The sequence below is a fragment of the Crinia signifera genome, chromosome 11 (genome assembly GCF_055691185.1).
Source record: "Crinia signifera chromosome 11, ASM5569118v1, whole genome shotgun sequence".
Classification (NCBI taxonomy): Eukaryota; Metazoa; Chordata; class Amphibia; order Anura; family Myobatrachidae; genus Crinia; species Crinia signifera.
This window is the reverse complement of record NC_139227.1, coordinates 71,966,735-71,989,805: the sequence shown is the minus strand read 5'-3', so window position 1 is coordinate 71,989,805 and position 23,071 is coordinate 71,966,735. Positions and strand designations below refer to the sequence as shown.

Below are 23,071 nucleotides of genomic sequence, written 5' to 3'. Positions count from 1 at the left end.
GCTTGTGTTGACCTAATGACACTGTCGACATAACCCAGGTTGACCTTGCTGCATGTCGACCTAGTTACTGTAGACCAAATGATCCACACCCTGTACTCAATTGTGGGCATTTTTACATGTTTTTAAGACCTCTGCCAATGCAGTTTTGAATTAAATACCCCCCACACTATATTTTCCCATACACTTGGTTGCTCCTGCCAACCTCCCATATGAACACCGATAGACCAGATTCCCTGGGACATACATGGAAACTCCCCACTGGAGAACATACTATACATGTACGCAGGATAGAGCCAGCCATCAAATAAGTACTGTCCTGCGTATATTGTGGATGTATGACCAGCAAAGGTATAAGCAGAGCTAAAGCAAAGGAAACTATTTGAATATGTTTCAGAGAAATGTGGACTGTTCTATTGGGATGTGGTCAGGATCCCAGGGGTTGGAATTCCAACAGTGGGAGGGGAGGGTTAGGCTGCGGGAGGGTACAGTTAGGGTTAGGGGTAAAATAGTTACCAGGATCCATTGGGATTCCAAAGCCATCCAAGGCTAACATGTCTTATTATGTTACACATCAAGGTTCAAGGGCAAGCTAATACCCATGTTACAGGTGCATTTCTATAAATCTAGGTAAACTGCAGATGCTACTTCGGGACATAAAGTATAATTTGTCTGGTTTAAGATGACATATTAGGCCATACTATTGAATTTACAAAGAACCTGCTGCATGCTGCCATATTTCTATCAGTGTTCAATATGCCTCTTTCTCATTTCCAGCAAATCACAAACACTTGGCACGTGTTCAGTTTCATAGATACATTGCATAATATACATTGTATATTTATCATATTTTGCAAATAAAACTACTTGTTCCATATTTCTAAAAACATTTATTAGAATAGAAACACCCAGACTGTAACCACGTATCAGAAATAAGTACAATAATTGCAAATGTTTATCTAATAAAGAGTCTGAAGCTTAATGCGCAGATTAGGAGACATGCGAGTCTGCATACCTAAATAGGGACGGCTACAGCTACACTGACCCAGTTTACGGGGTGTGCGGAGAGCTCTGGAGCGTGAAGAATAGCAAACAATAATGCATATATATATATTTCACGCACCAATCCACTCCAATTTGCTAACACGTGCCAGAAAAAGAAGTCCTTTGTGGGCCCAGCCTAAAGGAAACCTTTCACAATGATGCACTATGCTGCCGGTGCACACAGCTCAGCTACCAGACTTCTCCCTATAAGCTTAGTGCAGCAGAGGAATGGAGACGCGTCATTCTCACCAATACGATCATTTAGCCCAGGTAACTGTAGTGGAAGATTAATGGGAAGAGCACTTTGTATTGGGTGCAGTACATCATGTTGGAGAGTCTGGATAAAGCATAGTGGTACGTATGGGTTAAAGTGAGGGGGAACGGGGTGGAACTGAGTTCCACCACCTCAAATGGTTTGGTGGAACATTTTAACCTCCACATTGGCCCTGCACAGTAATTCTTATAGAAAAGCAGGGGGATGCCAAAAACCCTACCACTGGCCCTGTATGGGGGGGGGGGGGGGGGGTGTTTAATTGGCTCCTAACAAATTAACCCTATAACCCTTAATCCGATCACTATTGCAGCACAAGTATACGGCGGGTGCTGGCATTTCATATATTTCTGTGTGTGACAGAAGCTCCGGGAATCGCTAGCTAGGGTGGAGCATCTACTGTACATTGCACGATGTGGTGCGGAAACACTGTAGATTACTGGTATGCTTCTGATTAGCTGCAGGTGTTAAAATGACTTGTGCATGGAGTGACTCATTGCAACTGATTAATCAAATCATATTAATCAGGGATAACAACATACCAAAGGCTAATTACTTTTATTTATAATATAAATAACATAAGACAAACATACTAATGAAAGCAAATATAAAGATGAGCGCAAAAAGGGTCTTTAACTGCACTGTCCCAAGATACCTCAGTGTTGGACTGGGGCATGAAGGGCCCGCCAGGGAATGCAGTGGTAGGGGCTTGTGTTTAGGGGTGTGGTCAATCGCCACAGAGGCTTGGCTGACCATTAGAGAATGTATGGTCTGAGTCCCATGATAAATGCATACGCACCAGTCAAACTATTGTCAAGTTGAGCTTGTGCATGTCAGTGTCGTCCTAGACATTGTATGTGAGCTAATTCACACCCACCAAAAACTAAACTTACTGTCCAATCACAATGATCTACACCCACACCAACTACCCATAAATGAACAGCATTGTGTCATGCACCTAACCACATAGGCTGTAGGGGACACGTTCAGCATCTGTCGGTCAGGATGCCAGCATTCATCATACAAACGCAGGCATCCCGACTATTACCAATAGACCGACCTCAGAATCCTAATCAATTGGAACGGCAGTGTCGGAATCCCGGGATGCCAAATGGTGAATAGCCTGGCCTGTTAGCCTTATGCCAGGGGTGGAGATGGGATTTAGGTTAAGCCATTTGGAAGGGGATTTAATGATAAGCCGGGGGGGGGGGGGGGGGGGTGTATCCCAGCAATGCATCATGACTTAAAAGTGGCCATACAGACCTTTCTCTTGAACACAGGTCTTCAACCTGTGGCCCTCCGGATGTTGTGGAACTACATGTCCCAGCATGCCCTGACAGTTTTGGCATGCTCTTATAGGAAAAAATGTGGCAATGCATGTTGGAACATGTAGTTCCACAACATCTGGAGGGCCACAGGTTGAAGACCCATGATGAACATCATTTAAAACTGTAGACTCATTGTACTGTTACTAGGAAAAGCAAATGTGTTATTGCTCCTGGGTTTTGAGCACATTTACACCATCCTGCACCAAAACTGAAAATACGCCATTAAAGGTCGCGTCCTTGCTCGTTCTACATTGTTTTCATGAAAACGAAACTTTCTTCTAATTTGGAGCACTCTGCAATGGCTTTTCCTCATTTATTTTCTCATCTTATCAGGCAGACATTTGAAACGGTAATTAACAATTTTCACTAAATATTGAAATAATATAAAAATAACGGTGCCATTTATACCAATACAAATTACCTAGACTGCAAATAGAAATAACTGCTAAAATATAGGATCTGTACTATTTTATTTCACCACTAGAGGCAGACATGGTCTGTGCTCAGAGATGGAGAGAAGGAGACGTAGGGGAGGAATGAGACAGAAGCTAGAGAGAGCTGGCAGAAAAGAAGAAAGAACAAAGACAAAAGAATATTTCATCATCTGAATAAAAGAGAAGGAGAAATGAAGACGAGGGACTAGAACAAGACGGCAAATGAAGGAAAAACACTTTAGTTCAGATTGGATATGTATTGGAAGCACAGGCAGTAAAGTAGCGCAGGCCTCAGTATCTCACTCACCAGAGTGCGGAGCTTGCCCTCAGATGCCAGGTACATGCTGTTATTGTAGCAGTTCATCAGTTCCTGCTCCTGGTTGGGGCCTGGCTGGCCTTGTGCCACCGGACCCACTGTGTGAATAACACCTAAGGGGGAGAAATACCAGAATTAGCCTGAGGAGGGACACGTCTGGGACTGAAAGGGTGGCTGAAGACTGAACAGAACATTGCCATGTTAAATGATAGTTTTATGCAGCTGTCAGTACAAGGACCTCAGGTACTGCCCAGCTGGCGCTAGAAATGAACAATTAAGGGGAGCCATGCTTGGCATAACAATGTTTATATTTCTACATAAATTGCAGTCCCAGGAAATCACAATATCAGGATGACACCGAGATACAGGAAATTTCATTTTAAGGAGCAATCACACTTAGAGGAACATCTCACAGTATGCAGACATACCCCATGGCAGAGCAATAAGGAATATGGCAACATCTAATGGGATGCAGGGGCCCTGGAGCTGGGACCTGGGGAGTACACTCACATTTGGCAGGAAGGAGGTAGCCACAGGTAATTTTAGCCAGCCCAGTTTCACAGCCACCAAGAGAGCTGCATTCAAGCTTGAGGAGAGGGCCTGCTGTTCGATGGATGCATCCGTCCACTGAAAGAGGAGACGGGGATACATGTAATAAGATGTTATGGAGACTAGGGAGGAACAGACAGGATAATAAAATAAATAGTGAATAGGGAGCAATAGCAATCAGTCTTATACTGTACGACTAGAACAGAGCAGAGGAAACCAGCACCATGGATAGCAACCAGCTGTGAAAGTAACTACAGCATACAAATCTCTGAGGGGAATTCAAAGACTGAGAGTTTTTTACTGTGGAGTTGCTGTGTATTCAGTGCTCAGTTCATTAATACGTGTCAACCCGATCATTTAAAATATAATTCACTACTTTAGCTTCAGCTCACAATTCCTGTCCTTCTAACCTTTCTAAATGTGCCACTTGCTGTCAATGCTACAAGTCCTCCATCTCTCACTGTTCTAATCCCCCCCCCTACCCTCCCTTCTCTGTGTGATGAATCCTCTCTCTCCCTCTCTCTGTTGTGTTCTCTTCCCCTGTGGGACACAATTAAATATCATCTCATCAATTGGTTCTAATCTGGTAACTTGTAATTTAGCTGGAAATCAAATCAACAACATACACAGAGCAGCCAGCCCATATATATGCAGAATTAAAGGATCACAAATGATTATCCTTCATTTAGATGCAATGGCGAGTACTTCTGTAATAAAATTAAAACAACACAAGATCCTGAAATGAGTAACGTTTAACAGATAACGAATAAGGAAAACATTTCCAGGTTTCAGAACTTCACGGTCCCTTGGTCACATAAACATCTTACTTGACGCTTTGCAGAAGACTTTAATGTAGTTTCTGACTCTACAATATGCGACGATGAATGACACAATGGGTGAAATATAATAGGATGAGAGATTCAGAAAGTGAGAGATTTGGGAAGAAATCTCCAGGGTTTTTTTAAAGCGGCAATCACTTACACTGTGAAACCTGCTTGACTTTGCAGTGTAAATGATTGCTGCTTTAAAAAAAACCTGGAGACTTCTTACTAAATCTCTCATCCTATTACATTTCACCCACAGTGTCGCACAAGCTGGCATTTTATTTTTTTGTAGACAACCAATAAAATAATAATATTTACGTCAATGTTTTTTTTATCAATAAGTACTAAGGTTAGGTTCAGTTCCCCTAGGTGATATGGTGCAGTTCCCTGATTTATATCATAATTAATGGGCAATCTTTGCAATTATGGGGTTGATTCAGGTTCATACTTACCTTTCTGAATTCAGTCCGGGATCCGATTGTGAGGGTCTGCGCATGTGTATCGACAAATATGCATGTGCAGAAACGCTGTACAAATGCCTTCGGCGAGTATCACACTCGTCAAGGTGCTCAGACAGAGACAGGGGGCTGTCCAATTGGGAATATACAGCGCTTCCTGGACATGCCCAAAAAAACAGTGGGTGTGCCCAGAAAGGGCTGGGAGTCTCCATGAGAATGCAGGCACTTTGAAACCTACTAGATTGTAAGCTCCTCCGAGCAGGGCCATCTTCCCTCCTGTTGTTAAAGCCCTCTTCTCTTCACATTTCACTCACAGCTTTCCTATACTCAAACACTCAGTGACCATCTTCGTCCACATACTCATCTCCATCATTGGCCTCAAGCCTCTTATAGTATGTTGATTGAGTCCTCACTACTTATATTTAAGCTGTAATGTGGTAATGTGTATTGATCTGTGGCGCTCTTTATTTGTACTCTATTTTTGTTATTTATTCTATGTTATGCCGAGTTTTGTCTCCCTGTACTGTTCCTTTGCACAGCGCTGCGAAACAATTGTGGCGCCTTATAAATAAAATTATAATAATTACCTGCATGAGGCGGGGGGGGGGGGGGGGGGAGGTGATGCACTCAATGATGTCATGCCCGCCATAAATTCGGACATCTCTGAGACAAATACAAGTAGGTCTAGATTGACTTTCATTTGCGATATATGAAATATAATTGTTTTTATTGGTGTCATCGTATTGATTTAATTTTGATTTGGTTTCTGAACAGTGAACTAAGTCTTAGGAGGTGTTTGTGTGTGATAATTATTGCTATTTATGTCTTGGCTTAGTGGATTTGCAGCAAACGTCATTAAATAAACTTTGATAGGCCTGAAACACAATGCCTGAAACATATTTAGGGCTTCAAAACTAGGCAGAGGAAACAGGTCGTTCTGTTCTCAATTATTCTGTTGCTCAATCATTTCCCTAACTCTTTCAAGTCCTCAGTCAGTTTACAATCACTGAAAATGTCTCCTGTTCCTTATCTGTAACATGTCTACCATTGCAGGTAATTATATTTAACTCTAAACTGAAATTCTGTGTGCACTGAATCTAGTAACACGGATGTTATCTGTGGTAATTTGTATATATTAACTTTTTCCCCCACTTTTTTTTTAAAGAAAGTAGAAAAAAATACAAATTGATGATGAAGACGAGATAACAATAGCTATTGTCTCTTATGGGTAATGGGATGGAGTTCTATCACCTAGTGAAACAATGTACATAAGCAATGACATGCATATTATGCACAGTGTTGTAGATTGCATCCTTGCCTCACATCCTCGGTAATTCCATTCTAGCCGCACGGCAAGAGCTATCCCATAACGACTCTATTTACACTGAAAGAAGATGAAGACAGCAAACCTTCTGCATTAATTGCAATGGCCTAAAACTGACCTTGTTCATCTTCGTACTTTAAGTAGGGCAACACTGGTATTAACATTATAGTTTCATAGATTTTATAGATCAAAGAGAGGAGCTATTGCAAAGGTTGGCAGGATTAGACATAGAATGGGGATATGCTAAATGCACAATTAGCAGCTAGAAGTAAAGGGGAAACTGTATATTTTATGTGGCCGAGGGAACACCTGCATGAGCTTTCAGCTAATTATAAATGAAGAGGAAGAGAGGGCACCACACAATATAGACAGCCCCCATATAGTGCAATAGTTAGAAGGTAGGTAAAAGGTATATCAATCGTATTCACCGTGATAGGCTGCCTGACATGTTATATAACTCACATTAGCTAGACCAGGGGTAGCCAACTCCAGTCCTCGAGAGCTACCAACAGTTAATGTTTTCCAGGTCTCCTCACAGAAACACAAGTGAAGTAATTAGCTCCACCTGTGGATCATTTATAATAAGTCAGTGAGTAATGACCACACCTGTGCCCTAGCTAGGTGATCTAGAAAAAGTGAACTGTTGGTAGCTCTCGAGGACTGGAGTTGGCTACCACTAGGCTAGACTGAGATATCTGGGAGAATTTCTTGATGCTTGTCTTGGGTCTTGAAATAACTCTGAATATAAATATTTTAAAATATGTAAAAACTTTTTGATGTATCATAGAAACATTTAATCTACAATCTGCATTATTCTCACCATAGGCAGGATGTACTAAAGACAAATGTGGTAAAACCCCAATTTTCAGGGTTTTTACTGCTTTTTTTAATGCACCAAATCCCCTCTACCGGAGCTCCGTTCCGGACAGTGATACAGCTATAACCGAAGTTATCCAGTAGAAACATATGGGCTTCTCTCTGTAACGCTGTGAAGGATCCATCTGGATCCTTCTCAGTATGTCCCACTGCTGTCCGCAGTGAGACTGTTCCAGGCCAGCAGCAGTGTACCTGGTAAGCCAGGAAGCCAGTGGTGGGTAGAGACGTTGGAAAGACCTGCTGGAGAAATGGCTGCGGGGGGGATGCCCTAGCCCGATGTTGGTGTCCGAGATGTGCTTTGCCTCACCCCCACCTAGGTGCTGAGCTCTGCAGCAGTATCACGAGCCCCTGGCATCCCCCTCATGCATGCAGCCCATCCCTCCGCTTCCGGCCCCCAGACTGCAGTGACTGAGCAGCGCTGGGTTCCCCCTGTAGCCCTGTCAGTTGTCAGGGGCGGATTTCGAACTACAAGTGGCCCTGGAAAAATTTCTAGAATTAGCCAAAACCTACATCAAGCAGACAAACAGCTCATTACAGTAAACCCCCCAAATATCCCCACTCCTCCCCCAGTGGAGCCCTGAAACATCCCAGATATTATTACACTCCCAGATAGCACCTACTCCTGTCCCTTTAACAGATGTTACAATGGACATAGATGGCACCTGTCTTAGATGAGTTTTTGGGTACTTGCAAACTGGCAAAGGTTGTTTATGTGGGGAAAGAGCTCACACTGGAGCGAAACGGACATAGATGGCACCTCACCTTCATCAACACATCAGCGGGTTGTAGAACGGAGGACACTGTACTTTACATGGAATAGCCCTCCTGCCTCCCCGCAATAATACTGCCATCTGTACTTACCATCACTGGAGCTTGTGAGTATTGCGTACTAAGTGGAATTTCCTATCTACAGATAATCCTAAAAGGACTTGATCTAATGTTGGCTCTTTGATTGGGACATTTACCCTTATATACAAAGTGGAGGATAATACTCTGGGGTTCTTCATTTTTTATATAGATTATTTTTTTATACATTTGTACATTTATAAACATTTTTTGCACGCATAATAAATAAATAAATTAAGTACTTATAATTGTGAATGATAGTTGGCCACCTTATTATAGTATATACGAGCAATATAAACATATTTTTTACTGTGTTTATTAGATTTTTTTTAATTATATCTTTTATGTCTATTGTATGATGATACACCCATTTATGCTTTATTAAAAAATTATATTACAACTGTGTTGGGCAACTATTCAGTCATATATGCACTTCTTAATTATTAGCGCAGTAAATTGGATAAAGTCCTGTTGTTTATGTGGGAGTCATATGTCGGATGGGGCTACATCTTTAAAAAGTCACTGGCTGACAGGTGGCCTGTGTGTGGCGGGATGTACCACAACTGCATCCCACACCATGTATCAATGTACCACAACCCTCTGCAAAGGAATATAGGGCCTTATTCTAGTTCACTCTTTCTGACAAAATCCTTCTTAGATGGACAATACCATATGCACTGCAGGGGGGCAGATGGAAAATAATAAGGTCCATAGTTATGTCATTTCCAAGTCTTTTTTTCTGTACCACCTTGAAACACACCCCCCCCCTAATTCATGGGCCACTGCAACCCTATGTGTGACAGATAATGTACCTCTAATTAAGCACATTATTACTTTCATAAATTGTAAATATTATGTAATACAACTAATTCAAACTTAGTATATTACTATATATATATATATATATATATATATATATATATATATATATATATATATATATACCAAGTAGATTCAGTGTAATGTGCGCCAAGGTGTACAATACAGGTGTTTTGTAAGAATGGTTCAGTCCCATATATGGCACCCCCCCTAAGTTTATGGGGTGTCAGCCAAGAACAGTGGTGGGCTATTTTAGGGGTAGAGATGTGGTTTGGACTTGAATAGCGACTGTTGTGCCCGTATTAAATTAGCGTGGGACAATGTTTGTAATAATTAACAATTTATTATACACAGGAGAAAGAGTACATGATAAAATATATAAGATGAATAAAAAACAGTTTATAAATAGTATTATAATCATAAAAGATATATGGACCTTATTTTAGGCAATGCGATGAGGAACCAATGACCTAAGTTTCCCAACACGTTTCGTCCATCCGGACTTCAACAGGGGTAAGGGACATACTGACCGGAACTATCTTTATACCTGGGACTGGATCTTGTGTACCGCCTACCTCATTAGTGGGAAACTTCGGTCATTTGTTCCTCACCACATTGCCTAAGATAAGCAACATATTTAAAAAAAACTATTTTGCATTTTTCTATACTCGTATCTTTTTTACTGCACATTAGGTCCATATACCTTTTATGATTATAATACTGTTTATAAAACTGTTTTTTATTCATATTATATATTTTATCATGTATTCTTTCTCCTGTGTATAATAAAATGTTAAATTATTTGTTTACAAACATTGTAATTTAATACGGGCACAACAGTCTCTATTCAAGTCCAAACCACATCTCTACCCATATATATACTGCATATTGCACCCCTAATATTAAACAACAGTCACTAACCTCCTAAACTGCTCCCGGTCAATGATACAGCAACTAGAATGGGTTGAAAGTGGGTAGCACCAATTTAGGATTTGTTCTGTCCATAATTGTTTACTTAACACTTATTTAATACTATATTGCAAACCCCTGTATTTCATCTCAATTCACAATGATAAACAATTAATTAAAACCGTACAATTGAGCTGTACATACATAACAATAATAATTATTAAAGCATCAAGAAAGATGCAATGACAGCCTCCTTAGGCCTCTTGGACCTTAGGGTGGAGATTCCCTCTCGGTTGATGTGCAGATTAATTCAATGGTATCTCCTAAAGGCCCATACACACCAGAAGATTATCTTTCCAATCTGGCTGGTTAAAATGAAAATCTGGAAATTTCTGGGAAATGAAAATCTGGAAATTTCTGGGAACATATTACAATCAACCATTTGCTCTAAACCAATGGAAAATGGACAGAAGTAGTCATCTGCATAAATTGATTTAACCAATCTGTCTGTAGAACCAATTTTTGTCCGTTTTCCATGTTTAGGAGCAAATGGTCAATTATAATTTGCTCCCAAAAATATCCACATTTTCATTCCAACCAGCCAGATAGGAATGATAATCTATTTAGTGTGTATGGGCCTAAAGATTCTACCCTCATGTTGGAGTGAAATGCTCATGAAATATTACTTCTGTAACATTTGAGTAACCATTTATGGACAGAACAAATCCTAAATTGGTAGCACCTACCTGATATCTATTCCAACCAATATATATTTGCAATCATTTAACTTTTCACATTGCAGGGACAGGCTCCTTTGTAGATTTGGGTGACTTATTATTTCATATTGCAGTGGTAAGAAACTACAGTTAACAGGTCGAAAACCCAATAATTAATAAATATGCCCCTATATAGGAGAAATAAAAAAGATCATAGGGTTGGCTTATAAAAATCGCAACGTTTTATTAAAATAAAACCGAAATCCTAAAATTGTGTTCATAAAACTTTTATTGGTACATCTGTAACGGAGGGAATAACACAGACACAGGAAGCGTACACATGAGGAGAACGACCCGATTACTCAGCCATTTATGTTAGAATAAACCTCCTATAGCTTTTCATTATCCAAGGGAGGCATTTAATGTATAGATTCCAGTGAATACATTCAGTGAATTCTCTCTTTGGATGTATTTGGCTGTAATTATACGTAAATGTTAGTGGAGTGAAATGATGCACACACATACCAATTAATACTAGATAATATGCAGCATATATTACACTGACTTCCTCACTGCTTTAGGGCCTATACTTCTAAAGATTGTGACTTTATAATGGATCTTCAGCGCCTCTAGTGCAGAAGCATCTAAACTTTATTCTTGGAGTGGCGTATTACGGTAATGACCTCTTCTCATTTACCCTCCCAGCAATTAGGAAAGGGTTCTTTGCTGATCAAATCTTATTCTAATAAATGCTAAAACTAATAAAAAATATCTTGAAATAAACACATTTTTAATGATTTTAGATAACAATTTGACTCTCTGTGATGAGAATCTCTACTAACGCAAACAGTGGAATTTTAATTTGTCTGTAGATGAACGTCCCTGGGCCATTCTCCTCAGTTATGGTTTCTCACAGATAATGACTGCGGTCTGTATTATCCATCTTGTGTCAGATGGGTAAATGTATGAAGCTTGGAGAAGCATAAAGAATGTTATGTACAAGGTGATAATGCACCAGCCAATCAGCTCTAATATGTAAATTAACAGTTAGGAGCTGATTGGCTGAAGCATTATCACCTGGCACATAACATTCTTTATGGGGATAGATACCACTTGTCCAAGCTTCATACATTTACCCTCACTCTGCTGTAGGGTGGGAGACCCTGGGCTGGGTCTCGAAAGGCTGCATGTATGTAGGAAGGGGAAGGGAATGGGCAGCTATTAGTGGGATACAAGTGCATGCTGTTGCTTCCATTCATGTGGTTTTGCCTGTGTCTCAAGTAGGATGCATGCCAACCACCCCAATTCCTCAAGATGGGTGGTGCAGATTGAAGGCTCCGAACTGTAGACCAGTCCAAGGGCCACATTGGAGCAGGTGGGTGTAGTATTTGGTCCATTGATAGTTTAGTCCTTTCTCTAGTGGTTGGCACAGGCTGCTTTGAGTTGTGTTGTTTAATTTTTCTTCTCTTGTAAGGTTAGTTACACTTCATGGCTAGGTAAATCGAGGGGGAACAGGGTGGACCTCTAGTGTTAAGGTGGAACATTTTAACCTCCACATTGGCTATGCACAGAAATTCTCACAGAAAAGCATTGTAGTTTAGAGGGGGGGGGGGTGGGGTGCCAAAAACCCTACCACTGGCCCTGTCTGCCTAATGGGGGTAAGGAAGGGGGTAATTAGGTGGAATGAGTTCCCCCACCTCTGCATGACCATTTTATGCCCTGTTAATAATAGATTCTGCTGTCCCATGTTGAAGTTGCATGCAGCATGCAAATCAAGAATGCAGCTGCGTTTAGGGCCAGGAAGTACTGAACTGCATAAGAGGCAGGGCCGGTGCAAGGTTTTCTGCACCCTAGGCAAAACTTCACCTTACATTTACCACCACCCACACACCAATACTGACTTTCCAGAACCTCAGGTGTGGAGGTCTTAGAAGATAAACACCTGACATTAAGTTCAACAAGGAAGCTTCTTTCAGACATTATTAATGTTGTGACTCAGGGAATGGACATAGAGGGCCCAAAGAGGATTCCTGGTGGGCCGACTTACCTTAGAGCCCTATTTTTTTTGTCAATACGTGGCCCCGCACTCATTACCACACATACTGGCATGCCCCACCACACTGCTGCTATTAGGGAATGCAAACACTGCACCAGGGAATGCTGGGATGTGCAGCCCCATAACAGCGGGAGAGCTGCACATTACACATCCCACTTAGTCTATCAAATACTCACCTCATGTATCCGTATGTCTGTACTGCACTTCATGTTCCGAATGTCTATTCCCTACTACATGCATGTGCCCTTAAATACAGTTAGGTGGAATAATCACATCTTACAAAGTGATTGTTGGAACTAATATCATGACCATATTGCACTGTAAATGTGATTGTTAATACATGGGTACCTTAGACTTTATTATAAGGAGAACACTGATCACTTTTTGTGAGGGCAACCTCAGATGTTGGTGATGGTGGAAGCCAGACTAGAAATGATCTTTGCATTTAACTGAGCTGTAATTTTATTTAGATTTTCTAATATATCTTTAATTATGGTGAGTCCAAGGGATGCTCCCAAATGACCACCGGAGATGGAGGCATCACTTCCATCGGAGAGTCAGTAGAGGAGATGCAGGCAACCCCATTACCCCAGGCAAGGTAGGCACCCCCATTACCCAAGGCGAGGCAGGACCCTACACTACCCTGGAAAGCAGGCAATGCATGGACGTATGCTCCTCCACCACAACCATCAGAGAGGCTTCCACCCCTCCACCAATACTGATGCGTGCTGCTAAGTATTAGTGGATTAGCTGACACTCAGAGGCGTGGAGTCTATCCCTGCCGGCTGTCTTTCCCAGGGACCACCGCAATATAACATTAATTTCGCCCTTTACCTGGGCTTCTCTGCCTACTAGCAGTGAACTCCAATGGCACTGAGTATTGAAACCAAAGGGCTGGAATGACTGGGATTGGTTAAGGTAAATCAACCTGGAGCCAGGTATGCTTGAGCTGGGCTGGTACTAACTGGACCAGACTGGAACCGGGTAGAACTTGAACCACGCTGGAATTGACTGGACTGGGCTGAAGCTAGGTAGGGCTTGTCCCAGGCTGGAATCGACTTGACCATGCTGGAACCTGAAACTGGCTGATACCAGAAGGAAAGAACGGGTTGCAACAACCTGCAGAATTGGGCTGTAACCAACAGATATGTGTAGCGGACTTGATCCTGGTGTAGGTGAATCTGCTATCTTGAAGGCACAACAAAGTATTCCATACATGGAGTCCAATAAAGGAGCCAGGAATGAAGCTTGGTCAGTGACATTGCTCAAAGCATTGTGGATTGCCAAAGCAGGGTAGTTATTCCTCTTCCCTATCACTAGTTGGTCGACTAAAGCTGGCCATACATCTACAGATCGATTGTCAGATTGGACTGGTTGGAACAAAAACCTGGTGGTATTTGAATGGCAGTTTGGCAGTTTTCCAGCATTTCAAGGAAATGGTCAACTGTCATTTGCTCTCATCCATTACCAGGATTTTGTTCCAACCAGCCCAATCTGACAATTGATCTGTAGATGTATGGCTGGCTAAAGTCTTATGTTTGCTGCAAGGCCAGCGACTGGAGAAATCAAGCTCAGTAGCTGATTGGTAACTAGAGTCAAGTGACTACTGCAGAGACTCCCATTGGAGGAATTGCAGTCAGCTGTCCAAATTGTCACGCGGTGCTTCTTGACACAAAGCGACTTTACTGACAGAAAAGGCATTCTTACATCCCAGGAGGGGTGAATATTTGTGCTTCACCTACTGTATTATCTATGTAGACTATAATGTATACTTGGGTCCTACAGGCAGCTTAGAAAGCAGAAGCTGGGTCAGTGGTGCAATAAATGCCTGCCCTTCACACTTGATTTGTAGGGTGATACTGGTAACTGCATGTTGCACTCCAGTGTGCAGGGAAAGTGACCCCTCTGATTAGATCTTTCTCATGAAATAAACAGCAGCTTAGCTCAGCTGGTTTCCTCATTTAAAAGAACACTGTGGCTGGAAGGGAGGTACAGAATGAAAGCCTAGGATCAAACCCAATAAATCTGAAACATTTCTCAATGAGACTCGCAACAAGCCACTGGCTATTTTCTCAATATTTATTCACAGCACATTAATATTTGGATTGCAGAGATTTTTGAATGGGTTCTTTATGCACCTGGGGCATTACCTACATGACGTCCAACAGACTAAAAAACGAAAGATTGTTAAAAATGCGCAACACTACTTACCTTAGGAAGCCATTTCATACAGAGCTCTGTAAGTAATGTGGGGAATGGTACTGACTTCACACACTGGTGGGTAGCCATGACATGCTGTTAGGACCGCATGAAAAGTGACACATCTCATGTCATTTTTCCTGTGATTGCGATGTGAGGCGCCTCGCATCGCAGTTGCAGAACCAACGGTCTGCCATGAATATTCATCGCAGCCCGTAGCCCTTGCTAGGATCGCATAGGGTATGTTGTATGCAAAAGGGCCACATATAATGTGTCATATGTGATCCTGCCGGGTTAGTTGGCAGGGTATTGCACGTAAGGTATCGCATGCGATACCTCGCCCTAGTGGGTGGGGGGGTCTTGAGAATTGATGAGATGCATTGCTGCACAGAGGCAGAACCGATGGCGGTGCAGCAGGTGCATTGTATCGGGTCTCACTGCAGTGAAGGAGCCAGCTGCTACCGTCATTACAGTAAAGCTTGCCATACATTAGGCGATTCACATGCGAATTTGGGCTCTTTTCATGGGATTGCATGGGACAGCAGGTCCCGTGTTCATCCCACTGGAGCCTGCGAGTTGCACCGGATGTACAGTAGAAGTGATTTGCTGATGTGGGATGTGGGATTCCAAGCCGGAATGGGACATTCGTACCCATTTAATCTTCCTTATAGGACAGCATAGCAATATTAACATGCTTGGGATTGGCATATGAATATCCTTAGAAAGAGCTAAGGAGCAAAAAGTGTTGATATTATACCTAAATGCCAAAATGGGGCAGACTATATGGGCCTAGTATATTGGTTTTGAGTCTCAACTCTGTGGCGCTGAAATAAAGGGTCTGCAGCACTCTTCACTCCAGTTATTCCCTCAAAATAACTTAAAATACAATGGTATAGACAAAAGTGAGTGAATGTTGTGCGCTGACACTTGTCCACCATGCAGTTGAATATATAAACCTCTGCCACCCTGATGATTGCTTCAGTGTCCAGCCATCATCAGGGTGGCAGAGGTTTATATATTCTAAGAAAGGCACATGAGGAGAGAGGGCCCTGCTAGGCTCTGCTGATGTTCAGATCCGCCCCCTTATACGTAAAGATCGCAGGGTATCGCGTTACATCAGTCAGCGACCATAGGAACCACCACTCCATCATACAAACTTAATGGAGAGCCTCTTTTGAGGTGAAGACACGTAAGATAAGAGGAGAATATTTTCATTTTTGTGTTTCACCCATCCCTAACATAAAATGAGGAAGCGGGTACACACTATCACGTATATCACTGCATGTTGGACAAGAGTCAGCGCACAACATTCACTCACTTTTGTCTATACCATTATATGGGCCTAGTAGTCTAATCTGCCATCAGATTCTGTGTTTCTATGATAATATGCTATAGTATTACGCATGCATGGGCTTTTTGTACAAACTGATATTCATATTAAAAAGAGTAACCCAGGCATTATATACTTACTAGCTAAAAGCCAGTCAAAATGGCAGCTTCTGCAATGTATTTTCACTTTCAGCTGTGACAGGTTTAACTTTCACTTTGAGCTGTGACCGTTTTTAGCACACAAACTCTCCTCCGGTACACAGTCCCTATCTGCTCCTACCTCTAATCTCTGGGCCAAATGTAATAGGCTGTGCTTCAAAGCATTGGTCCCTTCATGGATTCTGATGCTTTGTTCTGTCTAATATCCTTGGTATCCTCTACAACGCCATACAAAATAAGGTATTTGCACTGAGATTTTATGTATTAGGCTTTTCCATCCTTCAACCTTTAACAATCCTTCATATAACCTTGATTTATATAGGGACCTGGAACTAAGCACTTTGCTATTACTCCTTGCCTGGTTGAAGAGCCTCTGGTTTTAAGGACTTACTTGTCAACTGCTTTGATTGACCTTTGTTATTTGTTATTTTCTTTTCTCCATGTCTGCATTCAATTTCTATTATATGAGCTAAAGAGAAGATAACTTTTGAACGGTCTCATTTGGAACCAGAAAAGGACGGATCAGAGATAAGTTTCTAGTACGAGGCCAATTATTAATGCTGCACTTTAATGAAGTTGAGCACCGGCATTTTTTGATTGATTATATTTTATAGGTTTAAAGCACACTATGATGTTCTATCTTTGTTTCATGTGGTTCTTAATTTGCCAGTGTTACGATCCGCCTCCAGCGGATCGGTGTTATGTACTATTCACATTTTCTGTGTGTAGTTCATGTTCTCCCTGGGTTTATCTCAGCCTGTGTGTGTGTGTACTCGCTAGTGGCATCCAGTGGTCAGCCTGGGCCACTGCAGGTTACTTTCAGTACTGTGTGTTCTGGACTCAGGTGTCTTGATTAGGCTCCTAGCCTGCAGTGCACACCTTTAGGCTATGTGTAATCAGCACCTCATTGTGCTCTCTATATAAACCCTCTGGTTGTTCAGTCCCATGCCGGTTATAGCTTGTACCTCAGGGTCTCAAGTGTTCCTGGTTCCTGCTTACCCACTGCTCCTGGTTCCTGTGTCCAGTCATCCTGCATCCTGTCATTGATTCCCAGCTGTGTCCTCCATCCAGTCTCCTGTCCTCCCGGTGTCCGTGTGTCGTCCTTTATCCGTCTCCCGGTCCCTGCAGCTCCTGTTGGTCTTTGTGGGATTCCTTCTCCAGATTTTGATATCCCTCGGTTCCAGATAAGTTGGGAAGATTCCCCCTCTTTGTCTCCGTACTAATCATTTGCTTATTGTGTCAGCATATAGTGTATTGTTACACCTGTCAGCGGTTCTTAGTGTGTCAGCATATCGTGTATTGTTACACCCGTCAGCAGTTCTTAGTGTGTCAGCATATCGTGTATTGTTACACCCGTCAGCAGTTCTTAGTGTGTCAGCATACTGTGTATGGTTACACCTGTTAAGCATTAGCACAGCGGGTTCCTGTTTAGAGTGCTATCCACTGGCACCCCTCTCCACAGGGCAGGGTGGTTCTCGCCTCTTTGTTTGTAGATAGGTTTCCCCTTGTTCATCACTGGCCTTGGCGTGTGTGTTGTCCTAACATAAGACCAGGTGGCATCGAGGTGGGAGCCTGACTAACGGGCTCCCACGAACGCGGCTATTATTGGTGAAGCCTAGCACCCCGCGCACACACACGTCAACTCCATCTGAGTACAACGGAGTCAGGTTGGCGAGGCTGCCCTGGTCCTGTCACTATCTCCTTCCAGCCAGTGTCACGTGGTGTCTCGCCAGACAGCGGGGCACAGGAGATCCTAACATTATAACCGGCCATACAGCACTCTGGAACTGAGTTCTGCCCTCTCAGTCCAGAGATTTCAAGCCGTGTTAGTTTTTTGCCCGTGTCAGCTTTTTGCCCGTGTCAGCTTTTTGCCCGTGTCAGCTTTTTGCCCGTGTCAGCTTTTTGCCCGTGTCAGCTTTTTGCCCGTGTCAGTTTATTCTTGTGTCAGTTTTTTTTTCTTGCTGGTGTATAAACTTGCATGGCCATATCATGCAGGCCATGCAAGAGTCATTAGCGGCTCTAAATTTGGCATTCAATGCCGTAATACCTGGGCAGTGGGAGATTTTGCAGCAGTCTCTTCTGCAGCTGCAAAGACTCATCACTGATATTTTTCTGATCCTCCCAGAGGTCACTGGGGTTCGTTCAGCCCCTAATGAGGCCCTGCCTAGGGAAGTATTAGGCAGCAAGTCCTCAGACCCAGAGGGTCAGGTAAAGCATAGAAGTTATCTACGGCCGAAGCTTCCGTTAGAGGAGCGTCAGCGGCGTAGAAACCTTAATCTATGCTTATATTGTGGAGATTCTGGCCACTTCTTGCAGACGTGTGGCTTGCGTAATTCCGGTGGTGCCGACAGGGTATCTCCTCTGGCCAGGTCTGAGCAGGTTGTCAGATCTAAGCCTGTCTCCACTGTGGCAGAGGAGCTCTCTGCCGAGTCTCCCAGTAAAAGCACTCTGCCTTTTTCTACTGGTTCCAGTGCTGATGTTTTGATGACCAGGGAGTCAGAGTTGCAAACCCTTAAAGGGAAAACCCAGGTGATTGACTCAGATGCCGGGGGCCCGCCGAGTCAGTCAGATGCCGGGGGCCCGCCGAGTCGGTCAGATGCCGGGGGCCCGCCGAGCCGGTCTGATGCCGGGGGCCCGCCGAGCCGGTCAGATGCCGGGGGCCCGCCGAGCCGGTCTGATGCCGGGGGCCCGCCGAGCCGGTCTGATGCCGGGGGCCCGCCGAGCCGGTCTGATGCCGGGGGCCCGCCGAGCCGGTCTGATGCCGGGGGCCCGCCGAGCCGGTCTGATGCCGGGGGCCCGCCGAGCCGGTCTGATGCCGGGGGGCCGCCGAGCCGGTCTGATGCCGGGGGCCCGCCGAGCCGGTCTGATGCCGGGGGCCCGCCGAGCCGGTCTGATGCCGGGGGCCCGCCGAGCCGGTCTGATGCCGGGGGCCCGCCGAGCCGGTCTGATGCCGGGGGCCCGCCGAGCCGGTCTGATGCCGGGGGCCCGCCGAGCCGGTCTGATGCCGGGGGCCCGCCGAGCCGGTCTGATGCCGGGGGCCCGCCGAGCCGGTCTGATGCCGGGGGCCCGCCGAGCCGGTCTGATGCCGGGGGCCCGCCGAGCCGGTCAGATGCGGGGGTCCCGAAGTGTGCAGCCCCGAGTGGGGGCCCGGAGGCCGCAGCCCCGAGTGGGGGCCCGGAGGCCGCAGCCCCGAGTGGGGGCCCGGAGGCCGCAGCCCCGAGTGGGGGCCCGGAGGCCGCAGCCCCGAGTGGGGGCCCGGAGGCCGCAGCCCCGAGTGGGGGCCCGGAGGCCGCAGCCCCGAGTGGGGGCCCGGAGGCCGCAGCCCCGAGTGGGGGCCCGGAGGCCGCAGCCCCGAGTGGGGGCCCGGAGGCCGCAGCCCCGAGTGGGGGCCCGGAGGCCGCAGCCCCGAGTGGGGGCCCGGAGGCCGCAGCCCCGAGTGGGGGCCCGGAGGCCGCAGCCCCGAGTGGGGGTCCGGAGGCCGCAGCCCCAGAAGGGGTTCAAGTTGGTGTTGCCCCAGAAGGGGTTCAAGTTGGTGTTGCCCCAGAAGGGGTTCAAGTTGGTGTTGCCCCAGAAGGGGTTCAAGTTGGTGTTGCCCCAGAGGGGGTTCAAGTTGGTGTAGCCCCAGAGGGGGTTCAAGTTCGTGTCGCCCCAGAAGGGGTTCAAGTTCGTGTCGCCCCAGAGGGGGTTCAAGTTCGTGTCGCCCCAGAGGGGGTTCAAGCCGGTGTCGCCCCAGAGGGGGTTCAAGCCTGTGTCGCCCCAGAGGGGGTTCAAGCCTGTGTCGCCCCAGAGGGGGTTCAAGCCGGTGTCGCCCCAGAAGGGGTTCAAGCCGGTGTCGCCCCAGAGGGGGTTCAAGCCGGTGTCGCCCCAGAGGGGGTTCAAGCCGGTGTCGCCCCAGAGGGGGTTCAAGCCTGTGTCGCCCCAGAGGGGGTTCAAGCCTGTGTCGCCCCAGAGGGGGTTCAAGCCTGTGTCGCCCCAGAGGGGGTTCAAGCCTGTGTCGCCCCAGAGGGGGTTCAAGCCTGTGTCGCCCCAGAGGGGGTTCAAGCCTGTGTCGCCCCAGAGGGGGTTCAAGCCGGTGTCGCCCCAGATGGGGACGCTGTCCCTCTAGTCCCTAAGAGGGATTCTGATTGTCCTGTCTCTGAACAGAGTTCCAGCCATGTCAGTAACATGGAGGGACCATCTGTTGGTCTTTTTGTTGTTGCCCAGCCAGAGTTTCACTATAGTGCTGCCCACTTAGAGGTACGTCACAGTGGTGATCAGCCAGAGACTCATCATAGTGCTGCCCAACCAGAAAGACCATCAGACTTGGAAGAGGTCATAACCCCTAAGGGGGTCCCTAAAGTCTCAGCCTCAAGGGCCATAATTCCAGCTATACAGACCAGTCAGTTAGCTGATAATGAAGTTACTGTTGATTCTTTGAACGATATCTCTACATCTCTAGTCTTTGATGGGGACTTAGCCCAATTTGTTGCACTCGCGAACCACTATGTCTCCATTATGGAGTCCAGACCATTTTTAGGTATCACTTCTGATAATATTGTGTCCTATATGATCTACTCCTTTAGAGGGAAGCCTTCCAAATGGGCGTTCGGATTGATTAATTCTGAAGATCCCCTTCTTAAGGATTTCCGGGCATTTAGTGATGCTGTATTGAAAAAATTTGGTCCCAATAAAAGTGGTTCAGATGCCTCTGGGCCGACCATTTTGTCTGCAGAGACTCCATGTTTAGGAGAGTCAGTACAAAAGTCCCAGCCCATAGCTATGGTTGCTGGGTGTGCTCATTTTAACAGGAATGCCCCTGGAATCTTAGCTTTTACAGCAGTGGAATCCAGGCTTGATTCTGTCTTGAATTCCGATTCAGAGATCGATGGTTGTCCAGTGTCTTGTCCAGTGTCTACTCAATCTGTCAAGAGTCCTGCCTATGTTCAGTCATGCGATACCACTTCTTCTCCAGTGCCAAATGTTACCAAGATTGAAACCATAATCCTTCCCTTAGATGCGGACTCCAATTCTGATTATAACTCTGAAATCGATGAAATGCCTTTAGTTGAGGGTACCTTTAGTTCAGACAATATTTTTGGTATTACTGTGTTTACTCCCAGGCAACCTGGGGGGAAGAAGAAGAAGAAGAAGAAGTCTTGTCGGAGACATTGAGTCTGTTTTTTCTTGGTTTCCCCTTGATCAAGCTGGGGTGTCCGGAGTCCACCTTTTTTAGGGGGGGATACTGTTACGATCCGCCTCCAGCGGATCGGTGTTATGTACTATTCACATTTTCTGTGTGTAGTTCATGTTCTCCCTGGGTTTATCTCAGCCTGTGTGTGTGTGTACTCGCTAGTGGCATCCAGTGGTCAGCCTGGGCCACTGCAGGTTACTTTCAGTACTGTGTGTTCTGGACTCAGGTGTCTTGATTAGGCTCCTAGCCTGCAGTGCACACCTTTAGGCTATGTGTAATCAGCACCTCATTGTGCTCTCTATATAAACCCTCTGGTTGTTCAGTCCCATGCCGGTTATAGCTTGTACCTCAGGGTCTCAAGTGTTCCTGGTTCCTGCTTACCCACTGCTCCTGGTTCCTGTGTCCAGTCATCCTGCATCCTGTCATTGATTCCCAGCTGTGTCCTCCATCCAGTCTCCTGTCCTCCCGGTGTCCGTGTGTCGTCCTTTATCCGTCTCCCGGTCCCTGCAGCTCCTGTTGGTCTTTGTGGGATTCCTTCTCCAGATTTTGATATCCCTCGGTTCCAGATAAGTTGGGAAGATTCCCCCTCTTTGTCTCCGTACTAATCATTTGCTTATTGTGTCAGCATATAGTGTATTGTTACACCTGTCAGCGGTTCTTAGTGTGTCAGCATATCGTGTATTGTTACACCCGTCAGCAGTTCTTAGTGTGTCAGCATATCGTGTATTGTTACACCCGTCAGCAGTTCTTAGTGTGTCAGCATACTGTGTATGGTTACACCTGTTAAGCATTAGCACAGCGGGTTCCTGTTTAGAGTGCTATCCACTGGCACCCCTCTCCACAGGGCAGGGTGGTTCTCGCCTCTTTGTTTGTAGATAGGTTTCCCCTTGTTCATCACTGGCCTTGGCGTGTGTGTTGTCCTAACATAAGACCAGGTGGCATCGAGGTGGGAGCCTGACTAACGGGCTCCCACGAACGCGGCTATTATTGGTGAAGCCTAGCACCCCGCGCACACACACGTCAACTCCATCTGAGTACAACGGAGTCAGGTTGGCGAGGCTGCCCTGGTCCTGTCACTATCTCCTTCCAGCCAGTGTCACGTGGTGTCTCGCCAGACAGCGGGGCACAGGAGATCCTAACAGCCAGAGAGTTGATTATTACAACTTTTGATTGTTGGAAACATCAAGAAGGAGCCGCACTTTACAGAGAAGCGCCATGCACTGACATTTTGGTACATGTAATGCGTTCACCGTCATAAAAGGACTGTGCTTTTTAGCGATAACAAACTGCCCTATTATGGTGCTCTCTTCATCCCCTAATGATTGTATCTCTTATGTCTGATGAACGCACCCCATTATTGACTTTATAGGTTTCTTTTTTGCCTTTTCTATATGAAAATAAAACTGCAATGCTTTACACAACATTTGTCACTGCTACAACTAGCATT

At 45.2% G+C, this 23,071-nt stretch overlaps 1 protein-coding gene across 1 annotated transcript in view; it reads right to left on the bottom strand.

Moving 5' to 3' along the window:
• Positions 1–3,120: 3,120 nt before the first annotated feature.
• LOC146045057 (ADP-ribose glycohydrolase MACROD2-like) overlaps positions 3,121–23,071 on the bottom strand; it is a 123,331-nt gene continuing 103,380 nt past the window's right edge. Inside the window, exons 3-5 of the mRNA XM_083163750.1 lie at positions 3,901–4,017; positions 3,382–3,503; positions 3,121–3,198 (exon numbers count right to left, since the gene is read on the bottom strand). Coding sequence (XP_083019876.1) covers positions 3,121–3,198; positions 3,382–3,503; positions 3,901–4,017 — 317 coding nt within the window. The remainder of the gene's footprint in view (positions 3,199–3,381; positions 3,504–3,900; positions 4,018–23,071) is intronic.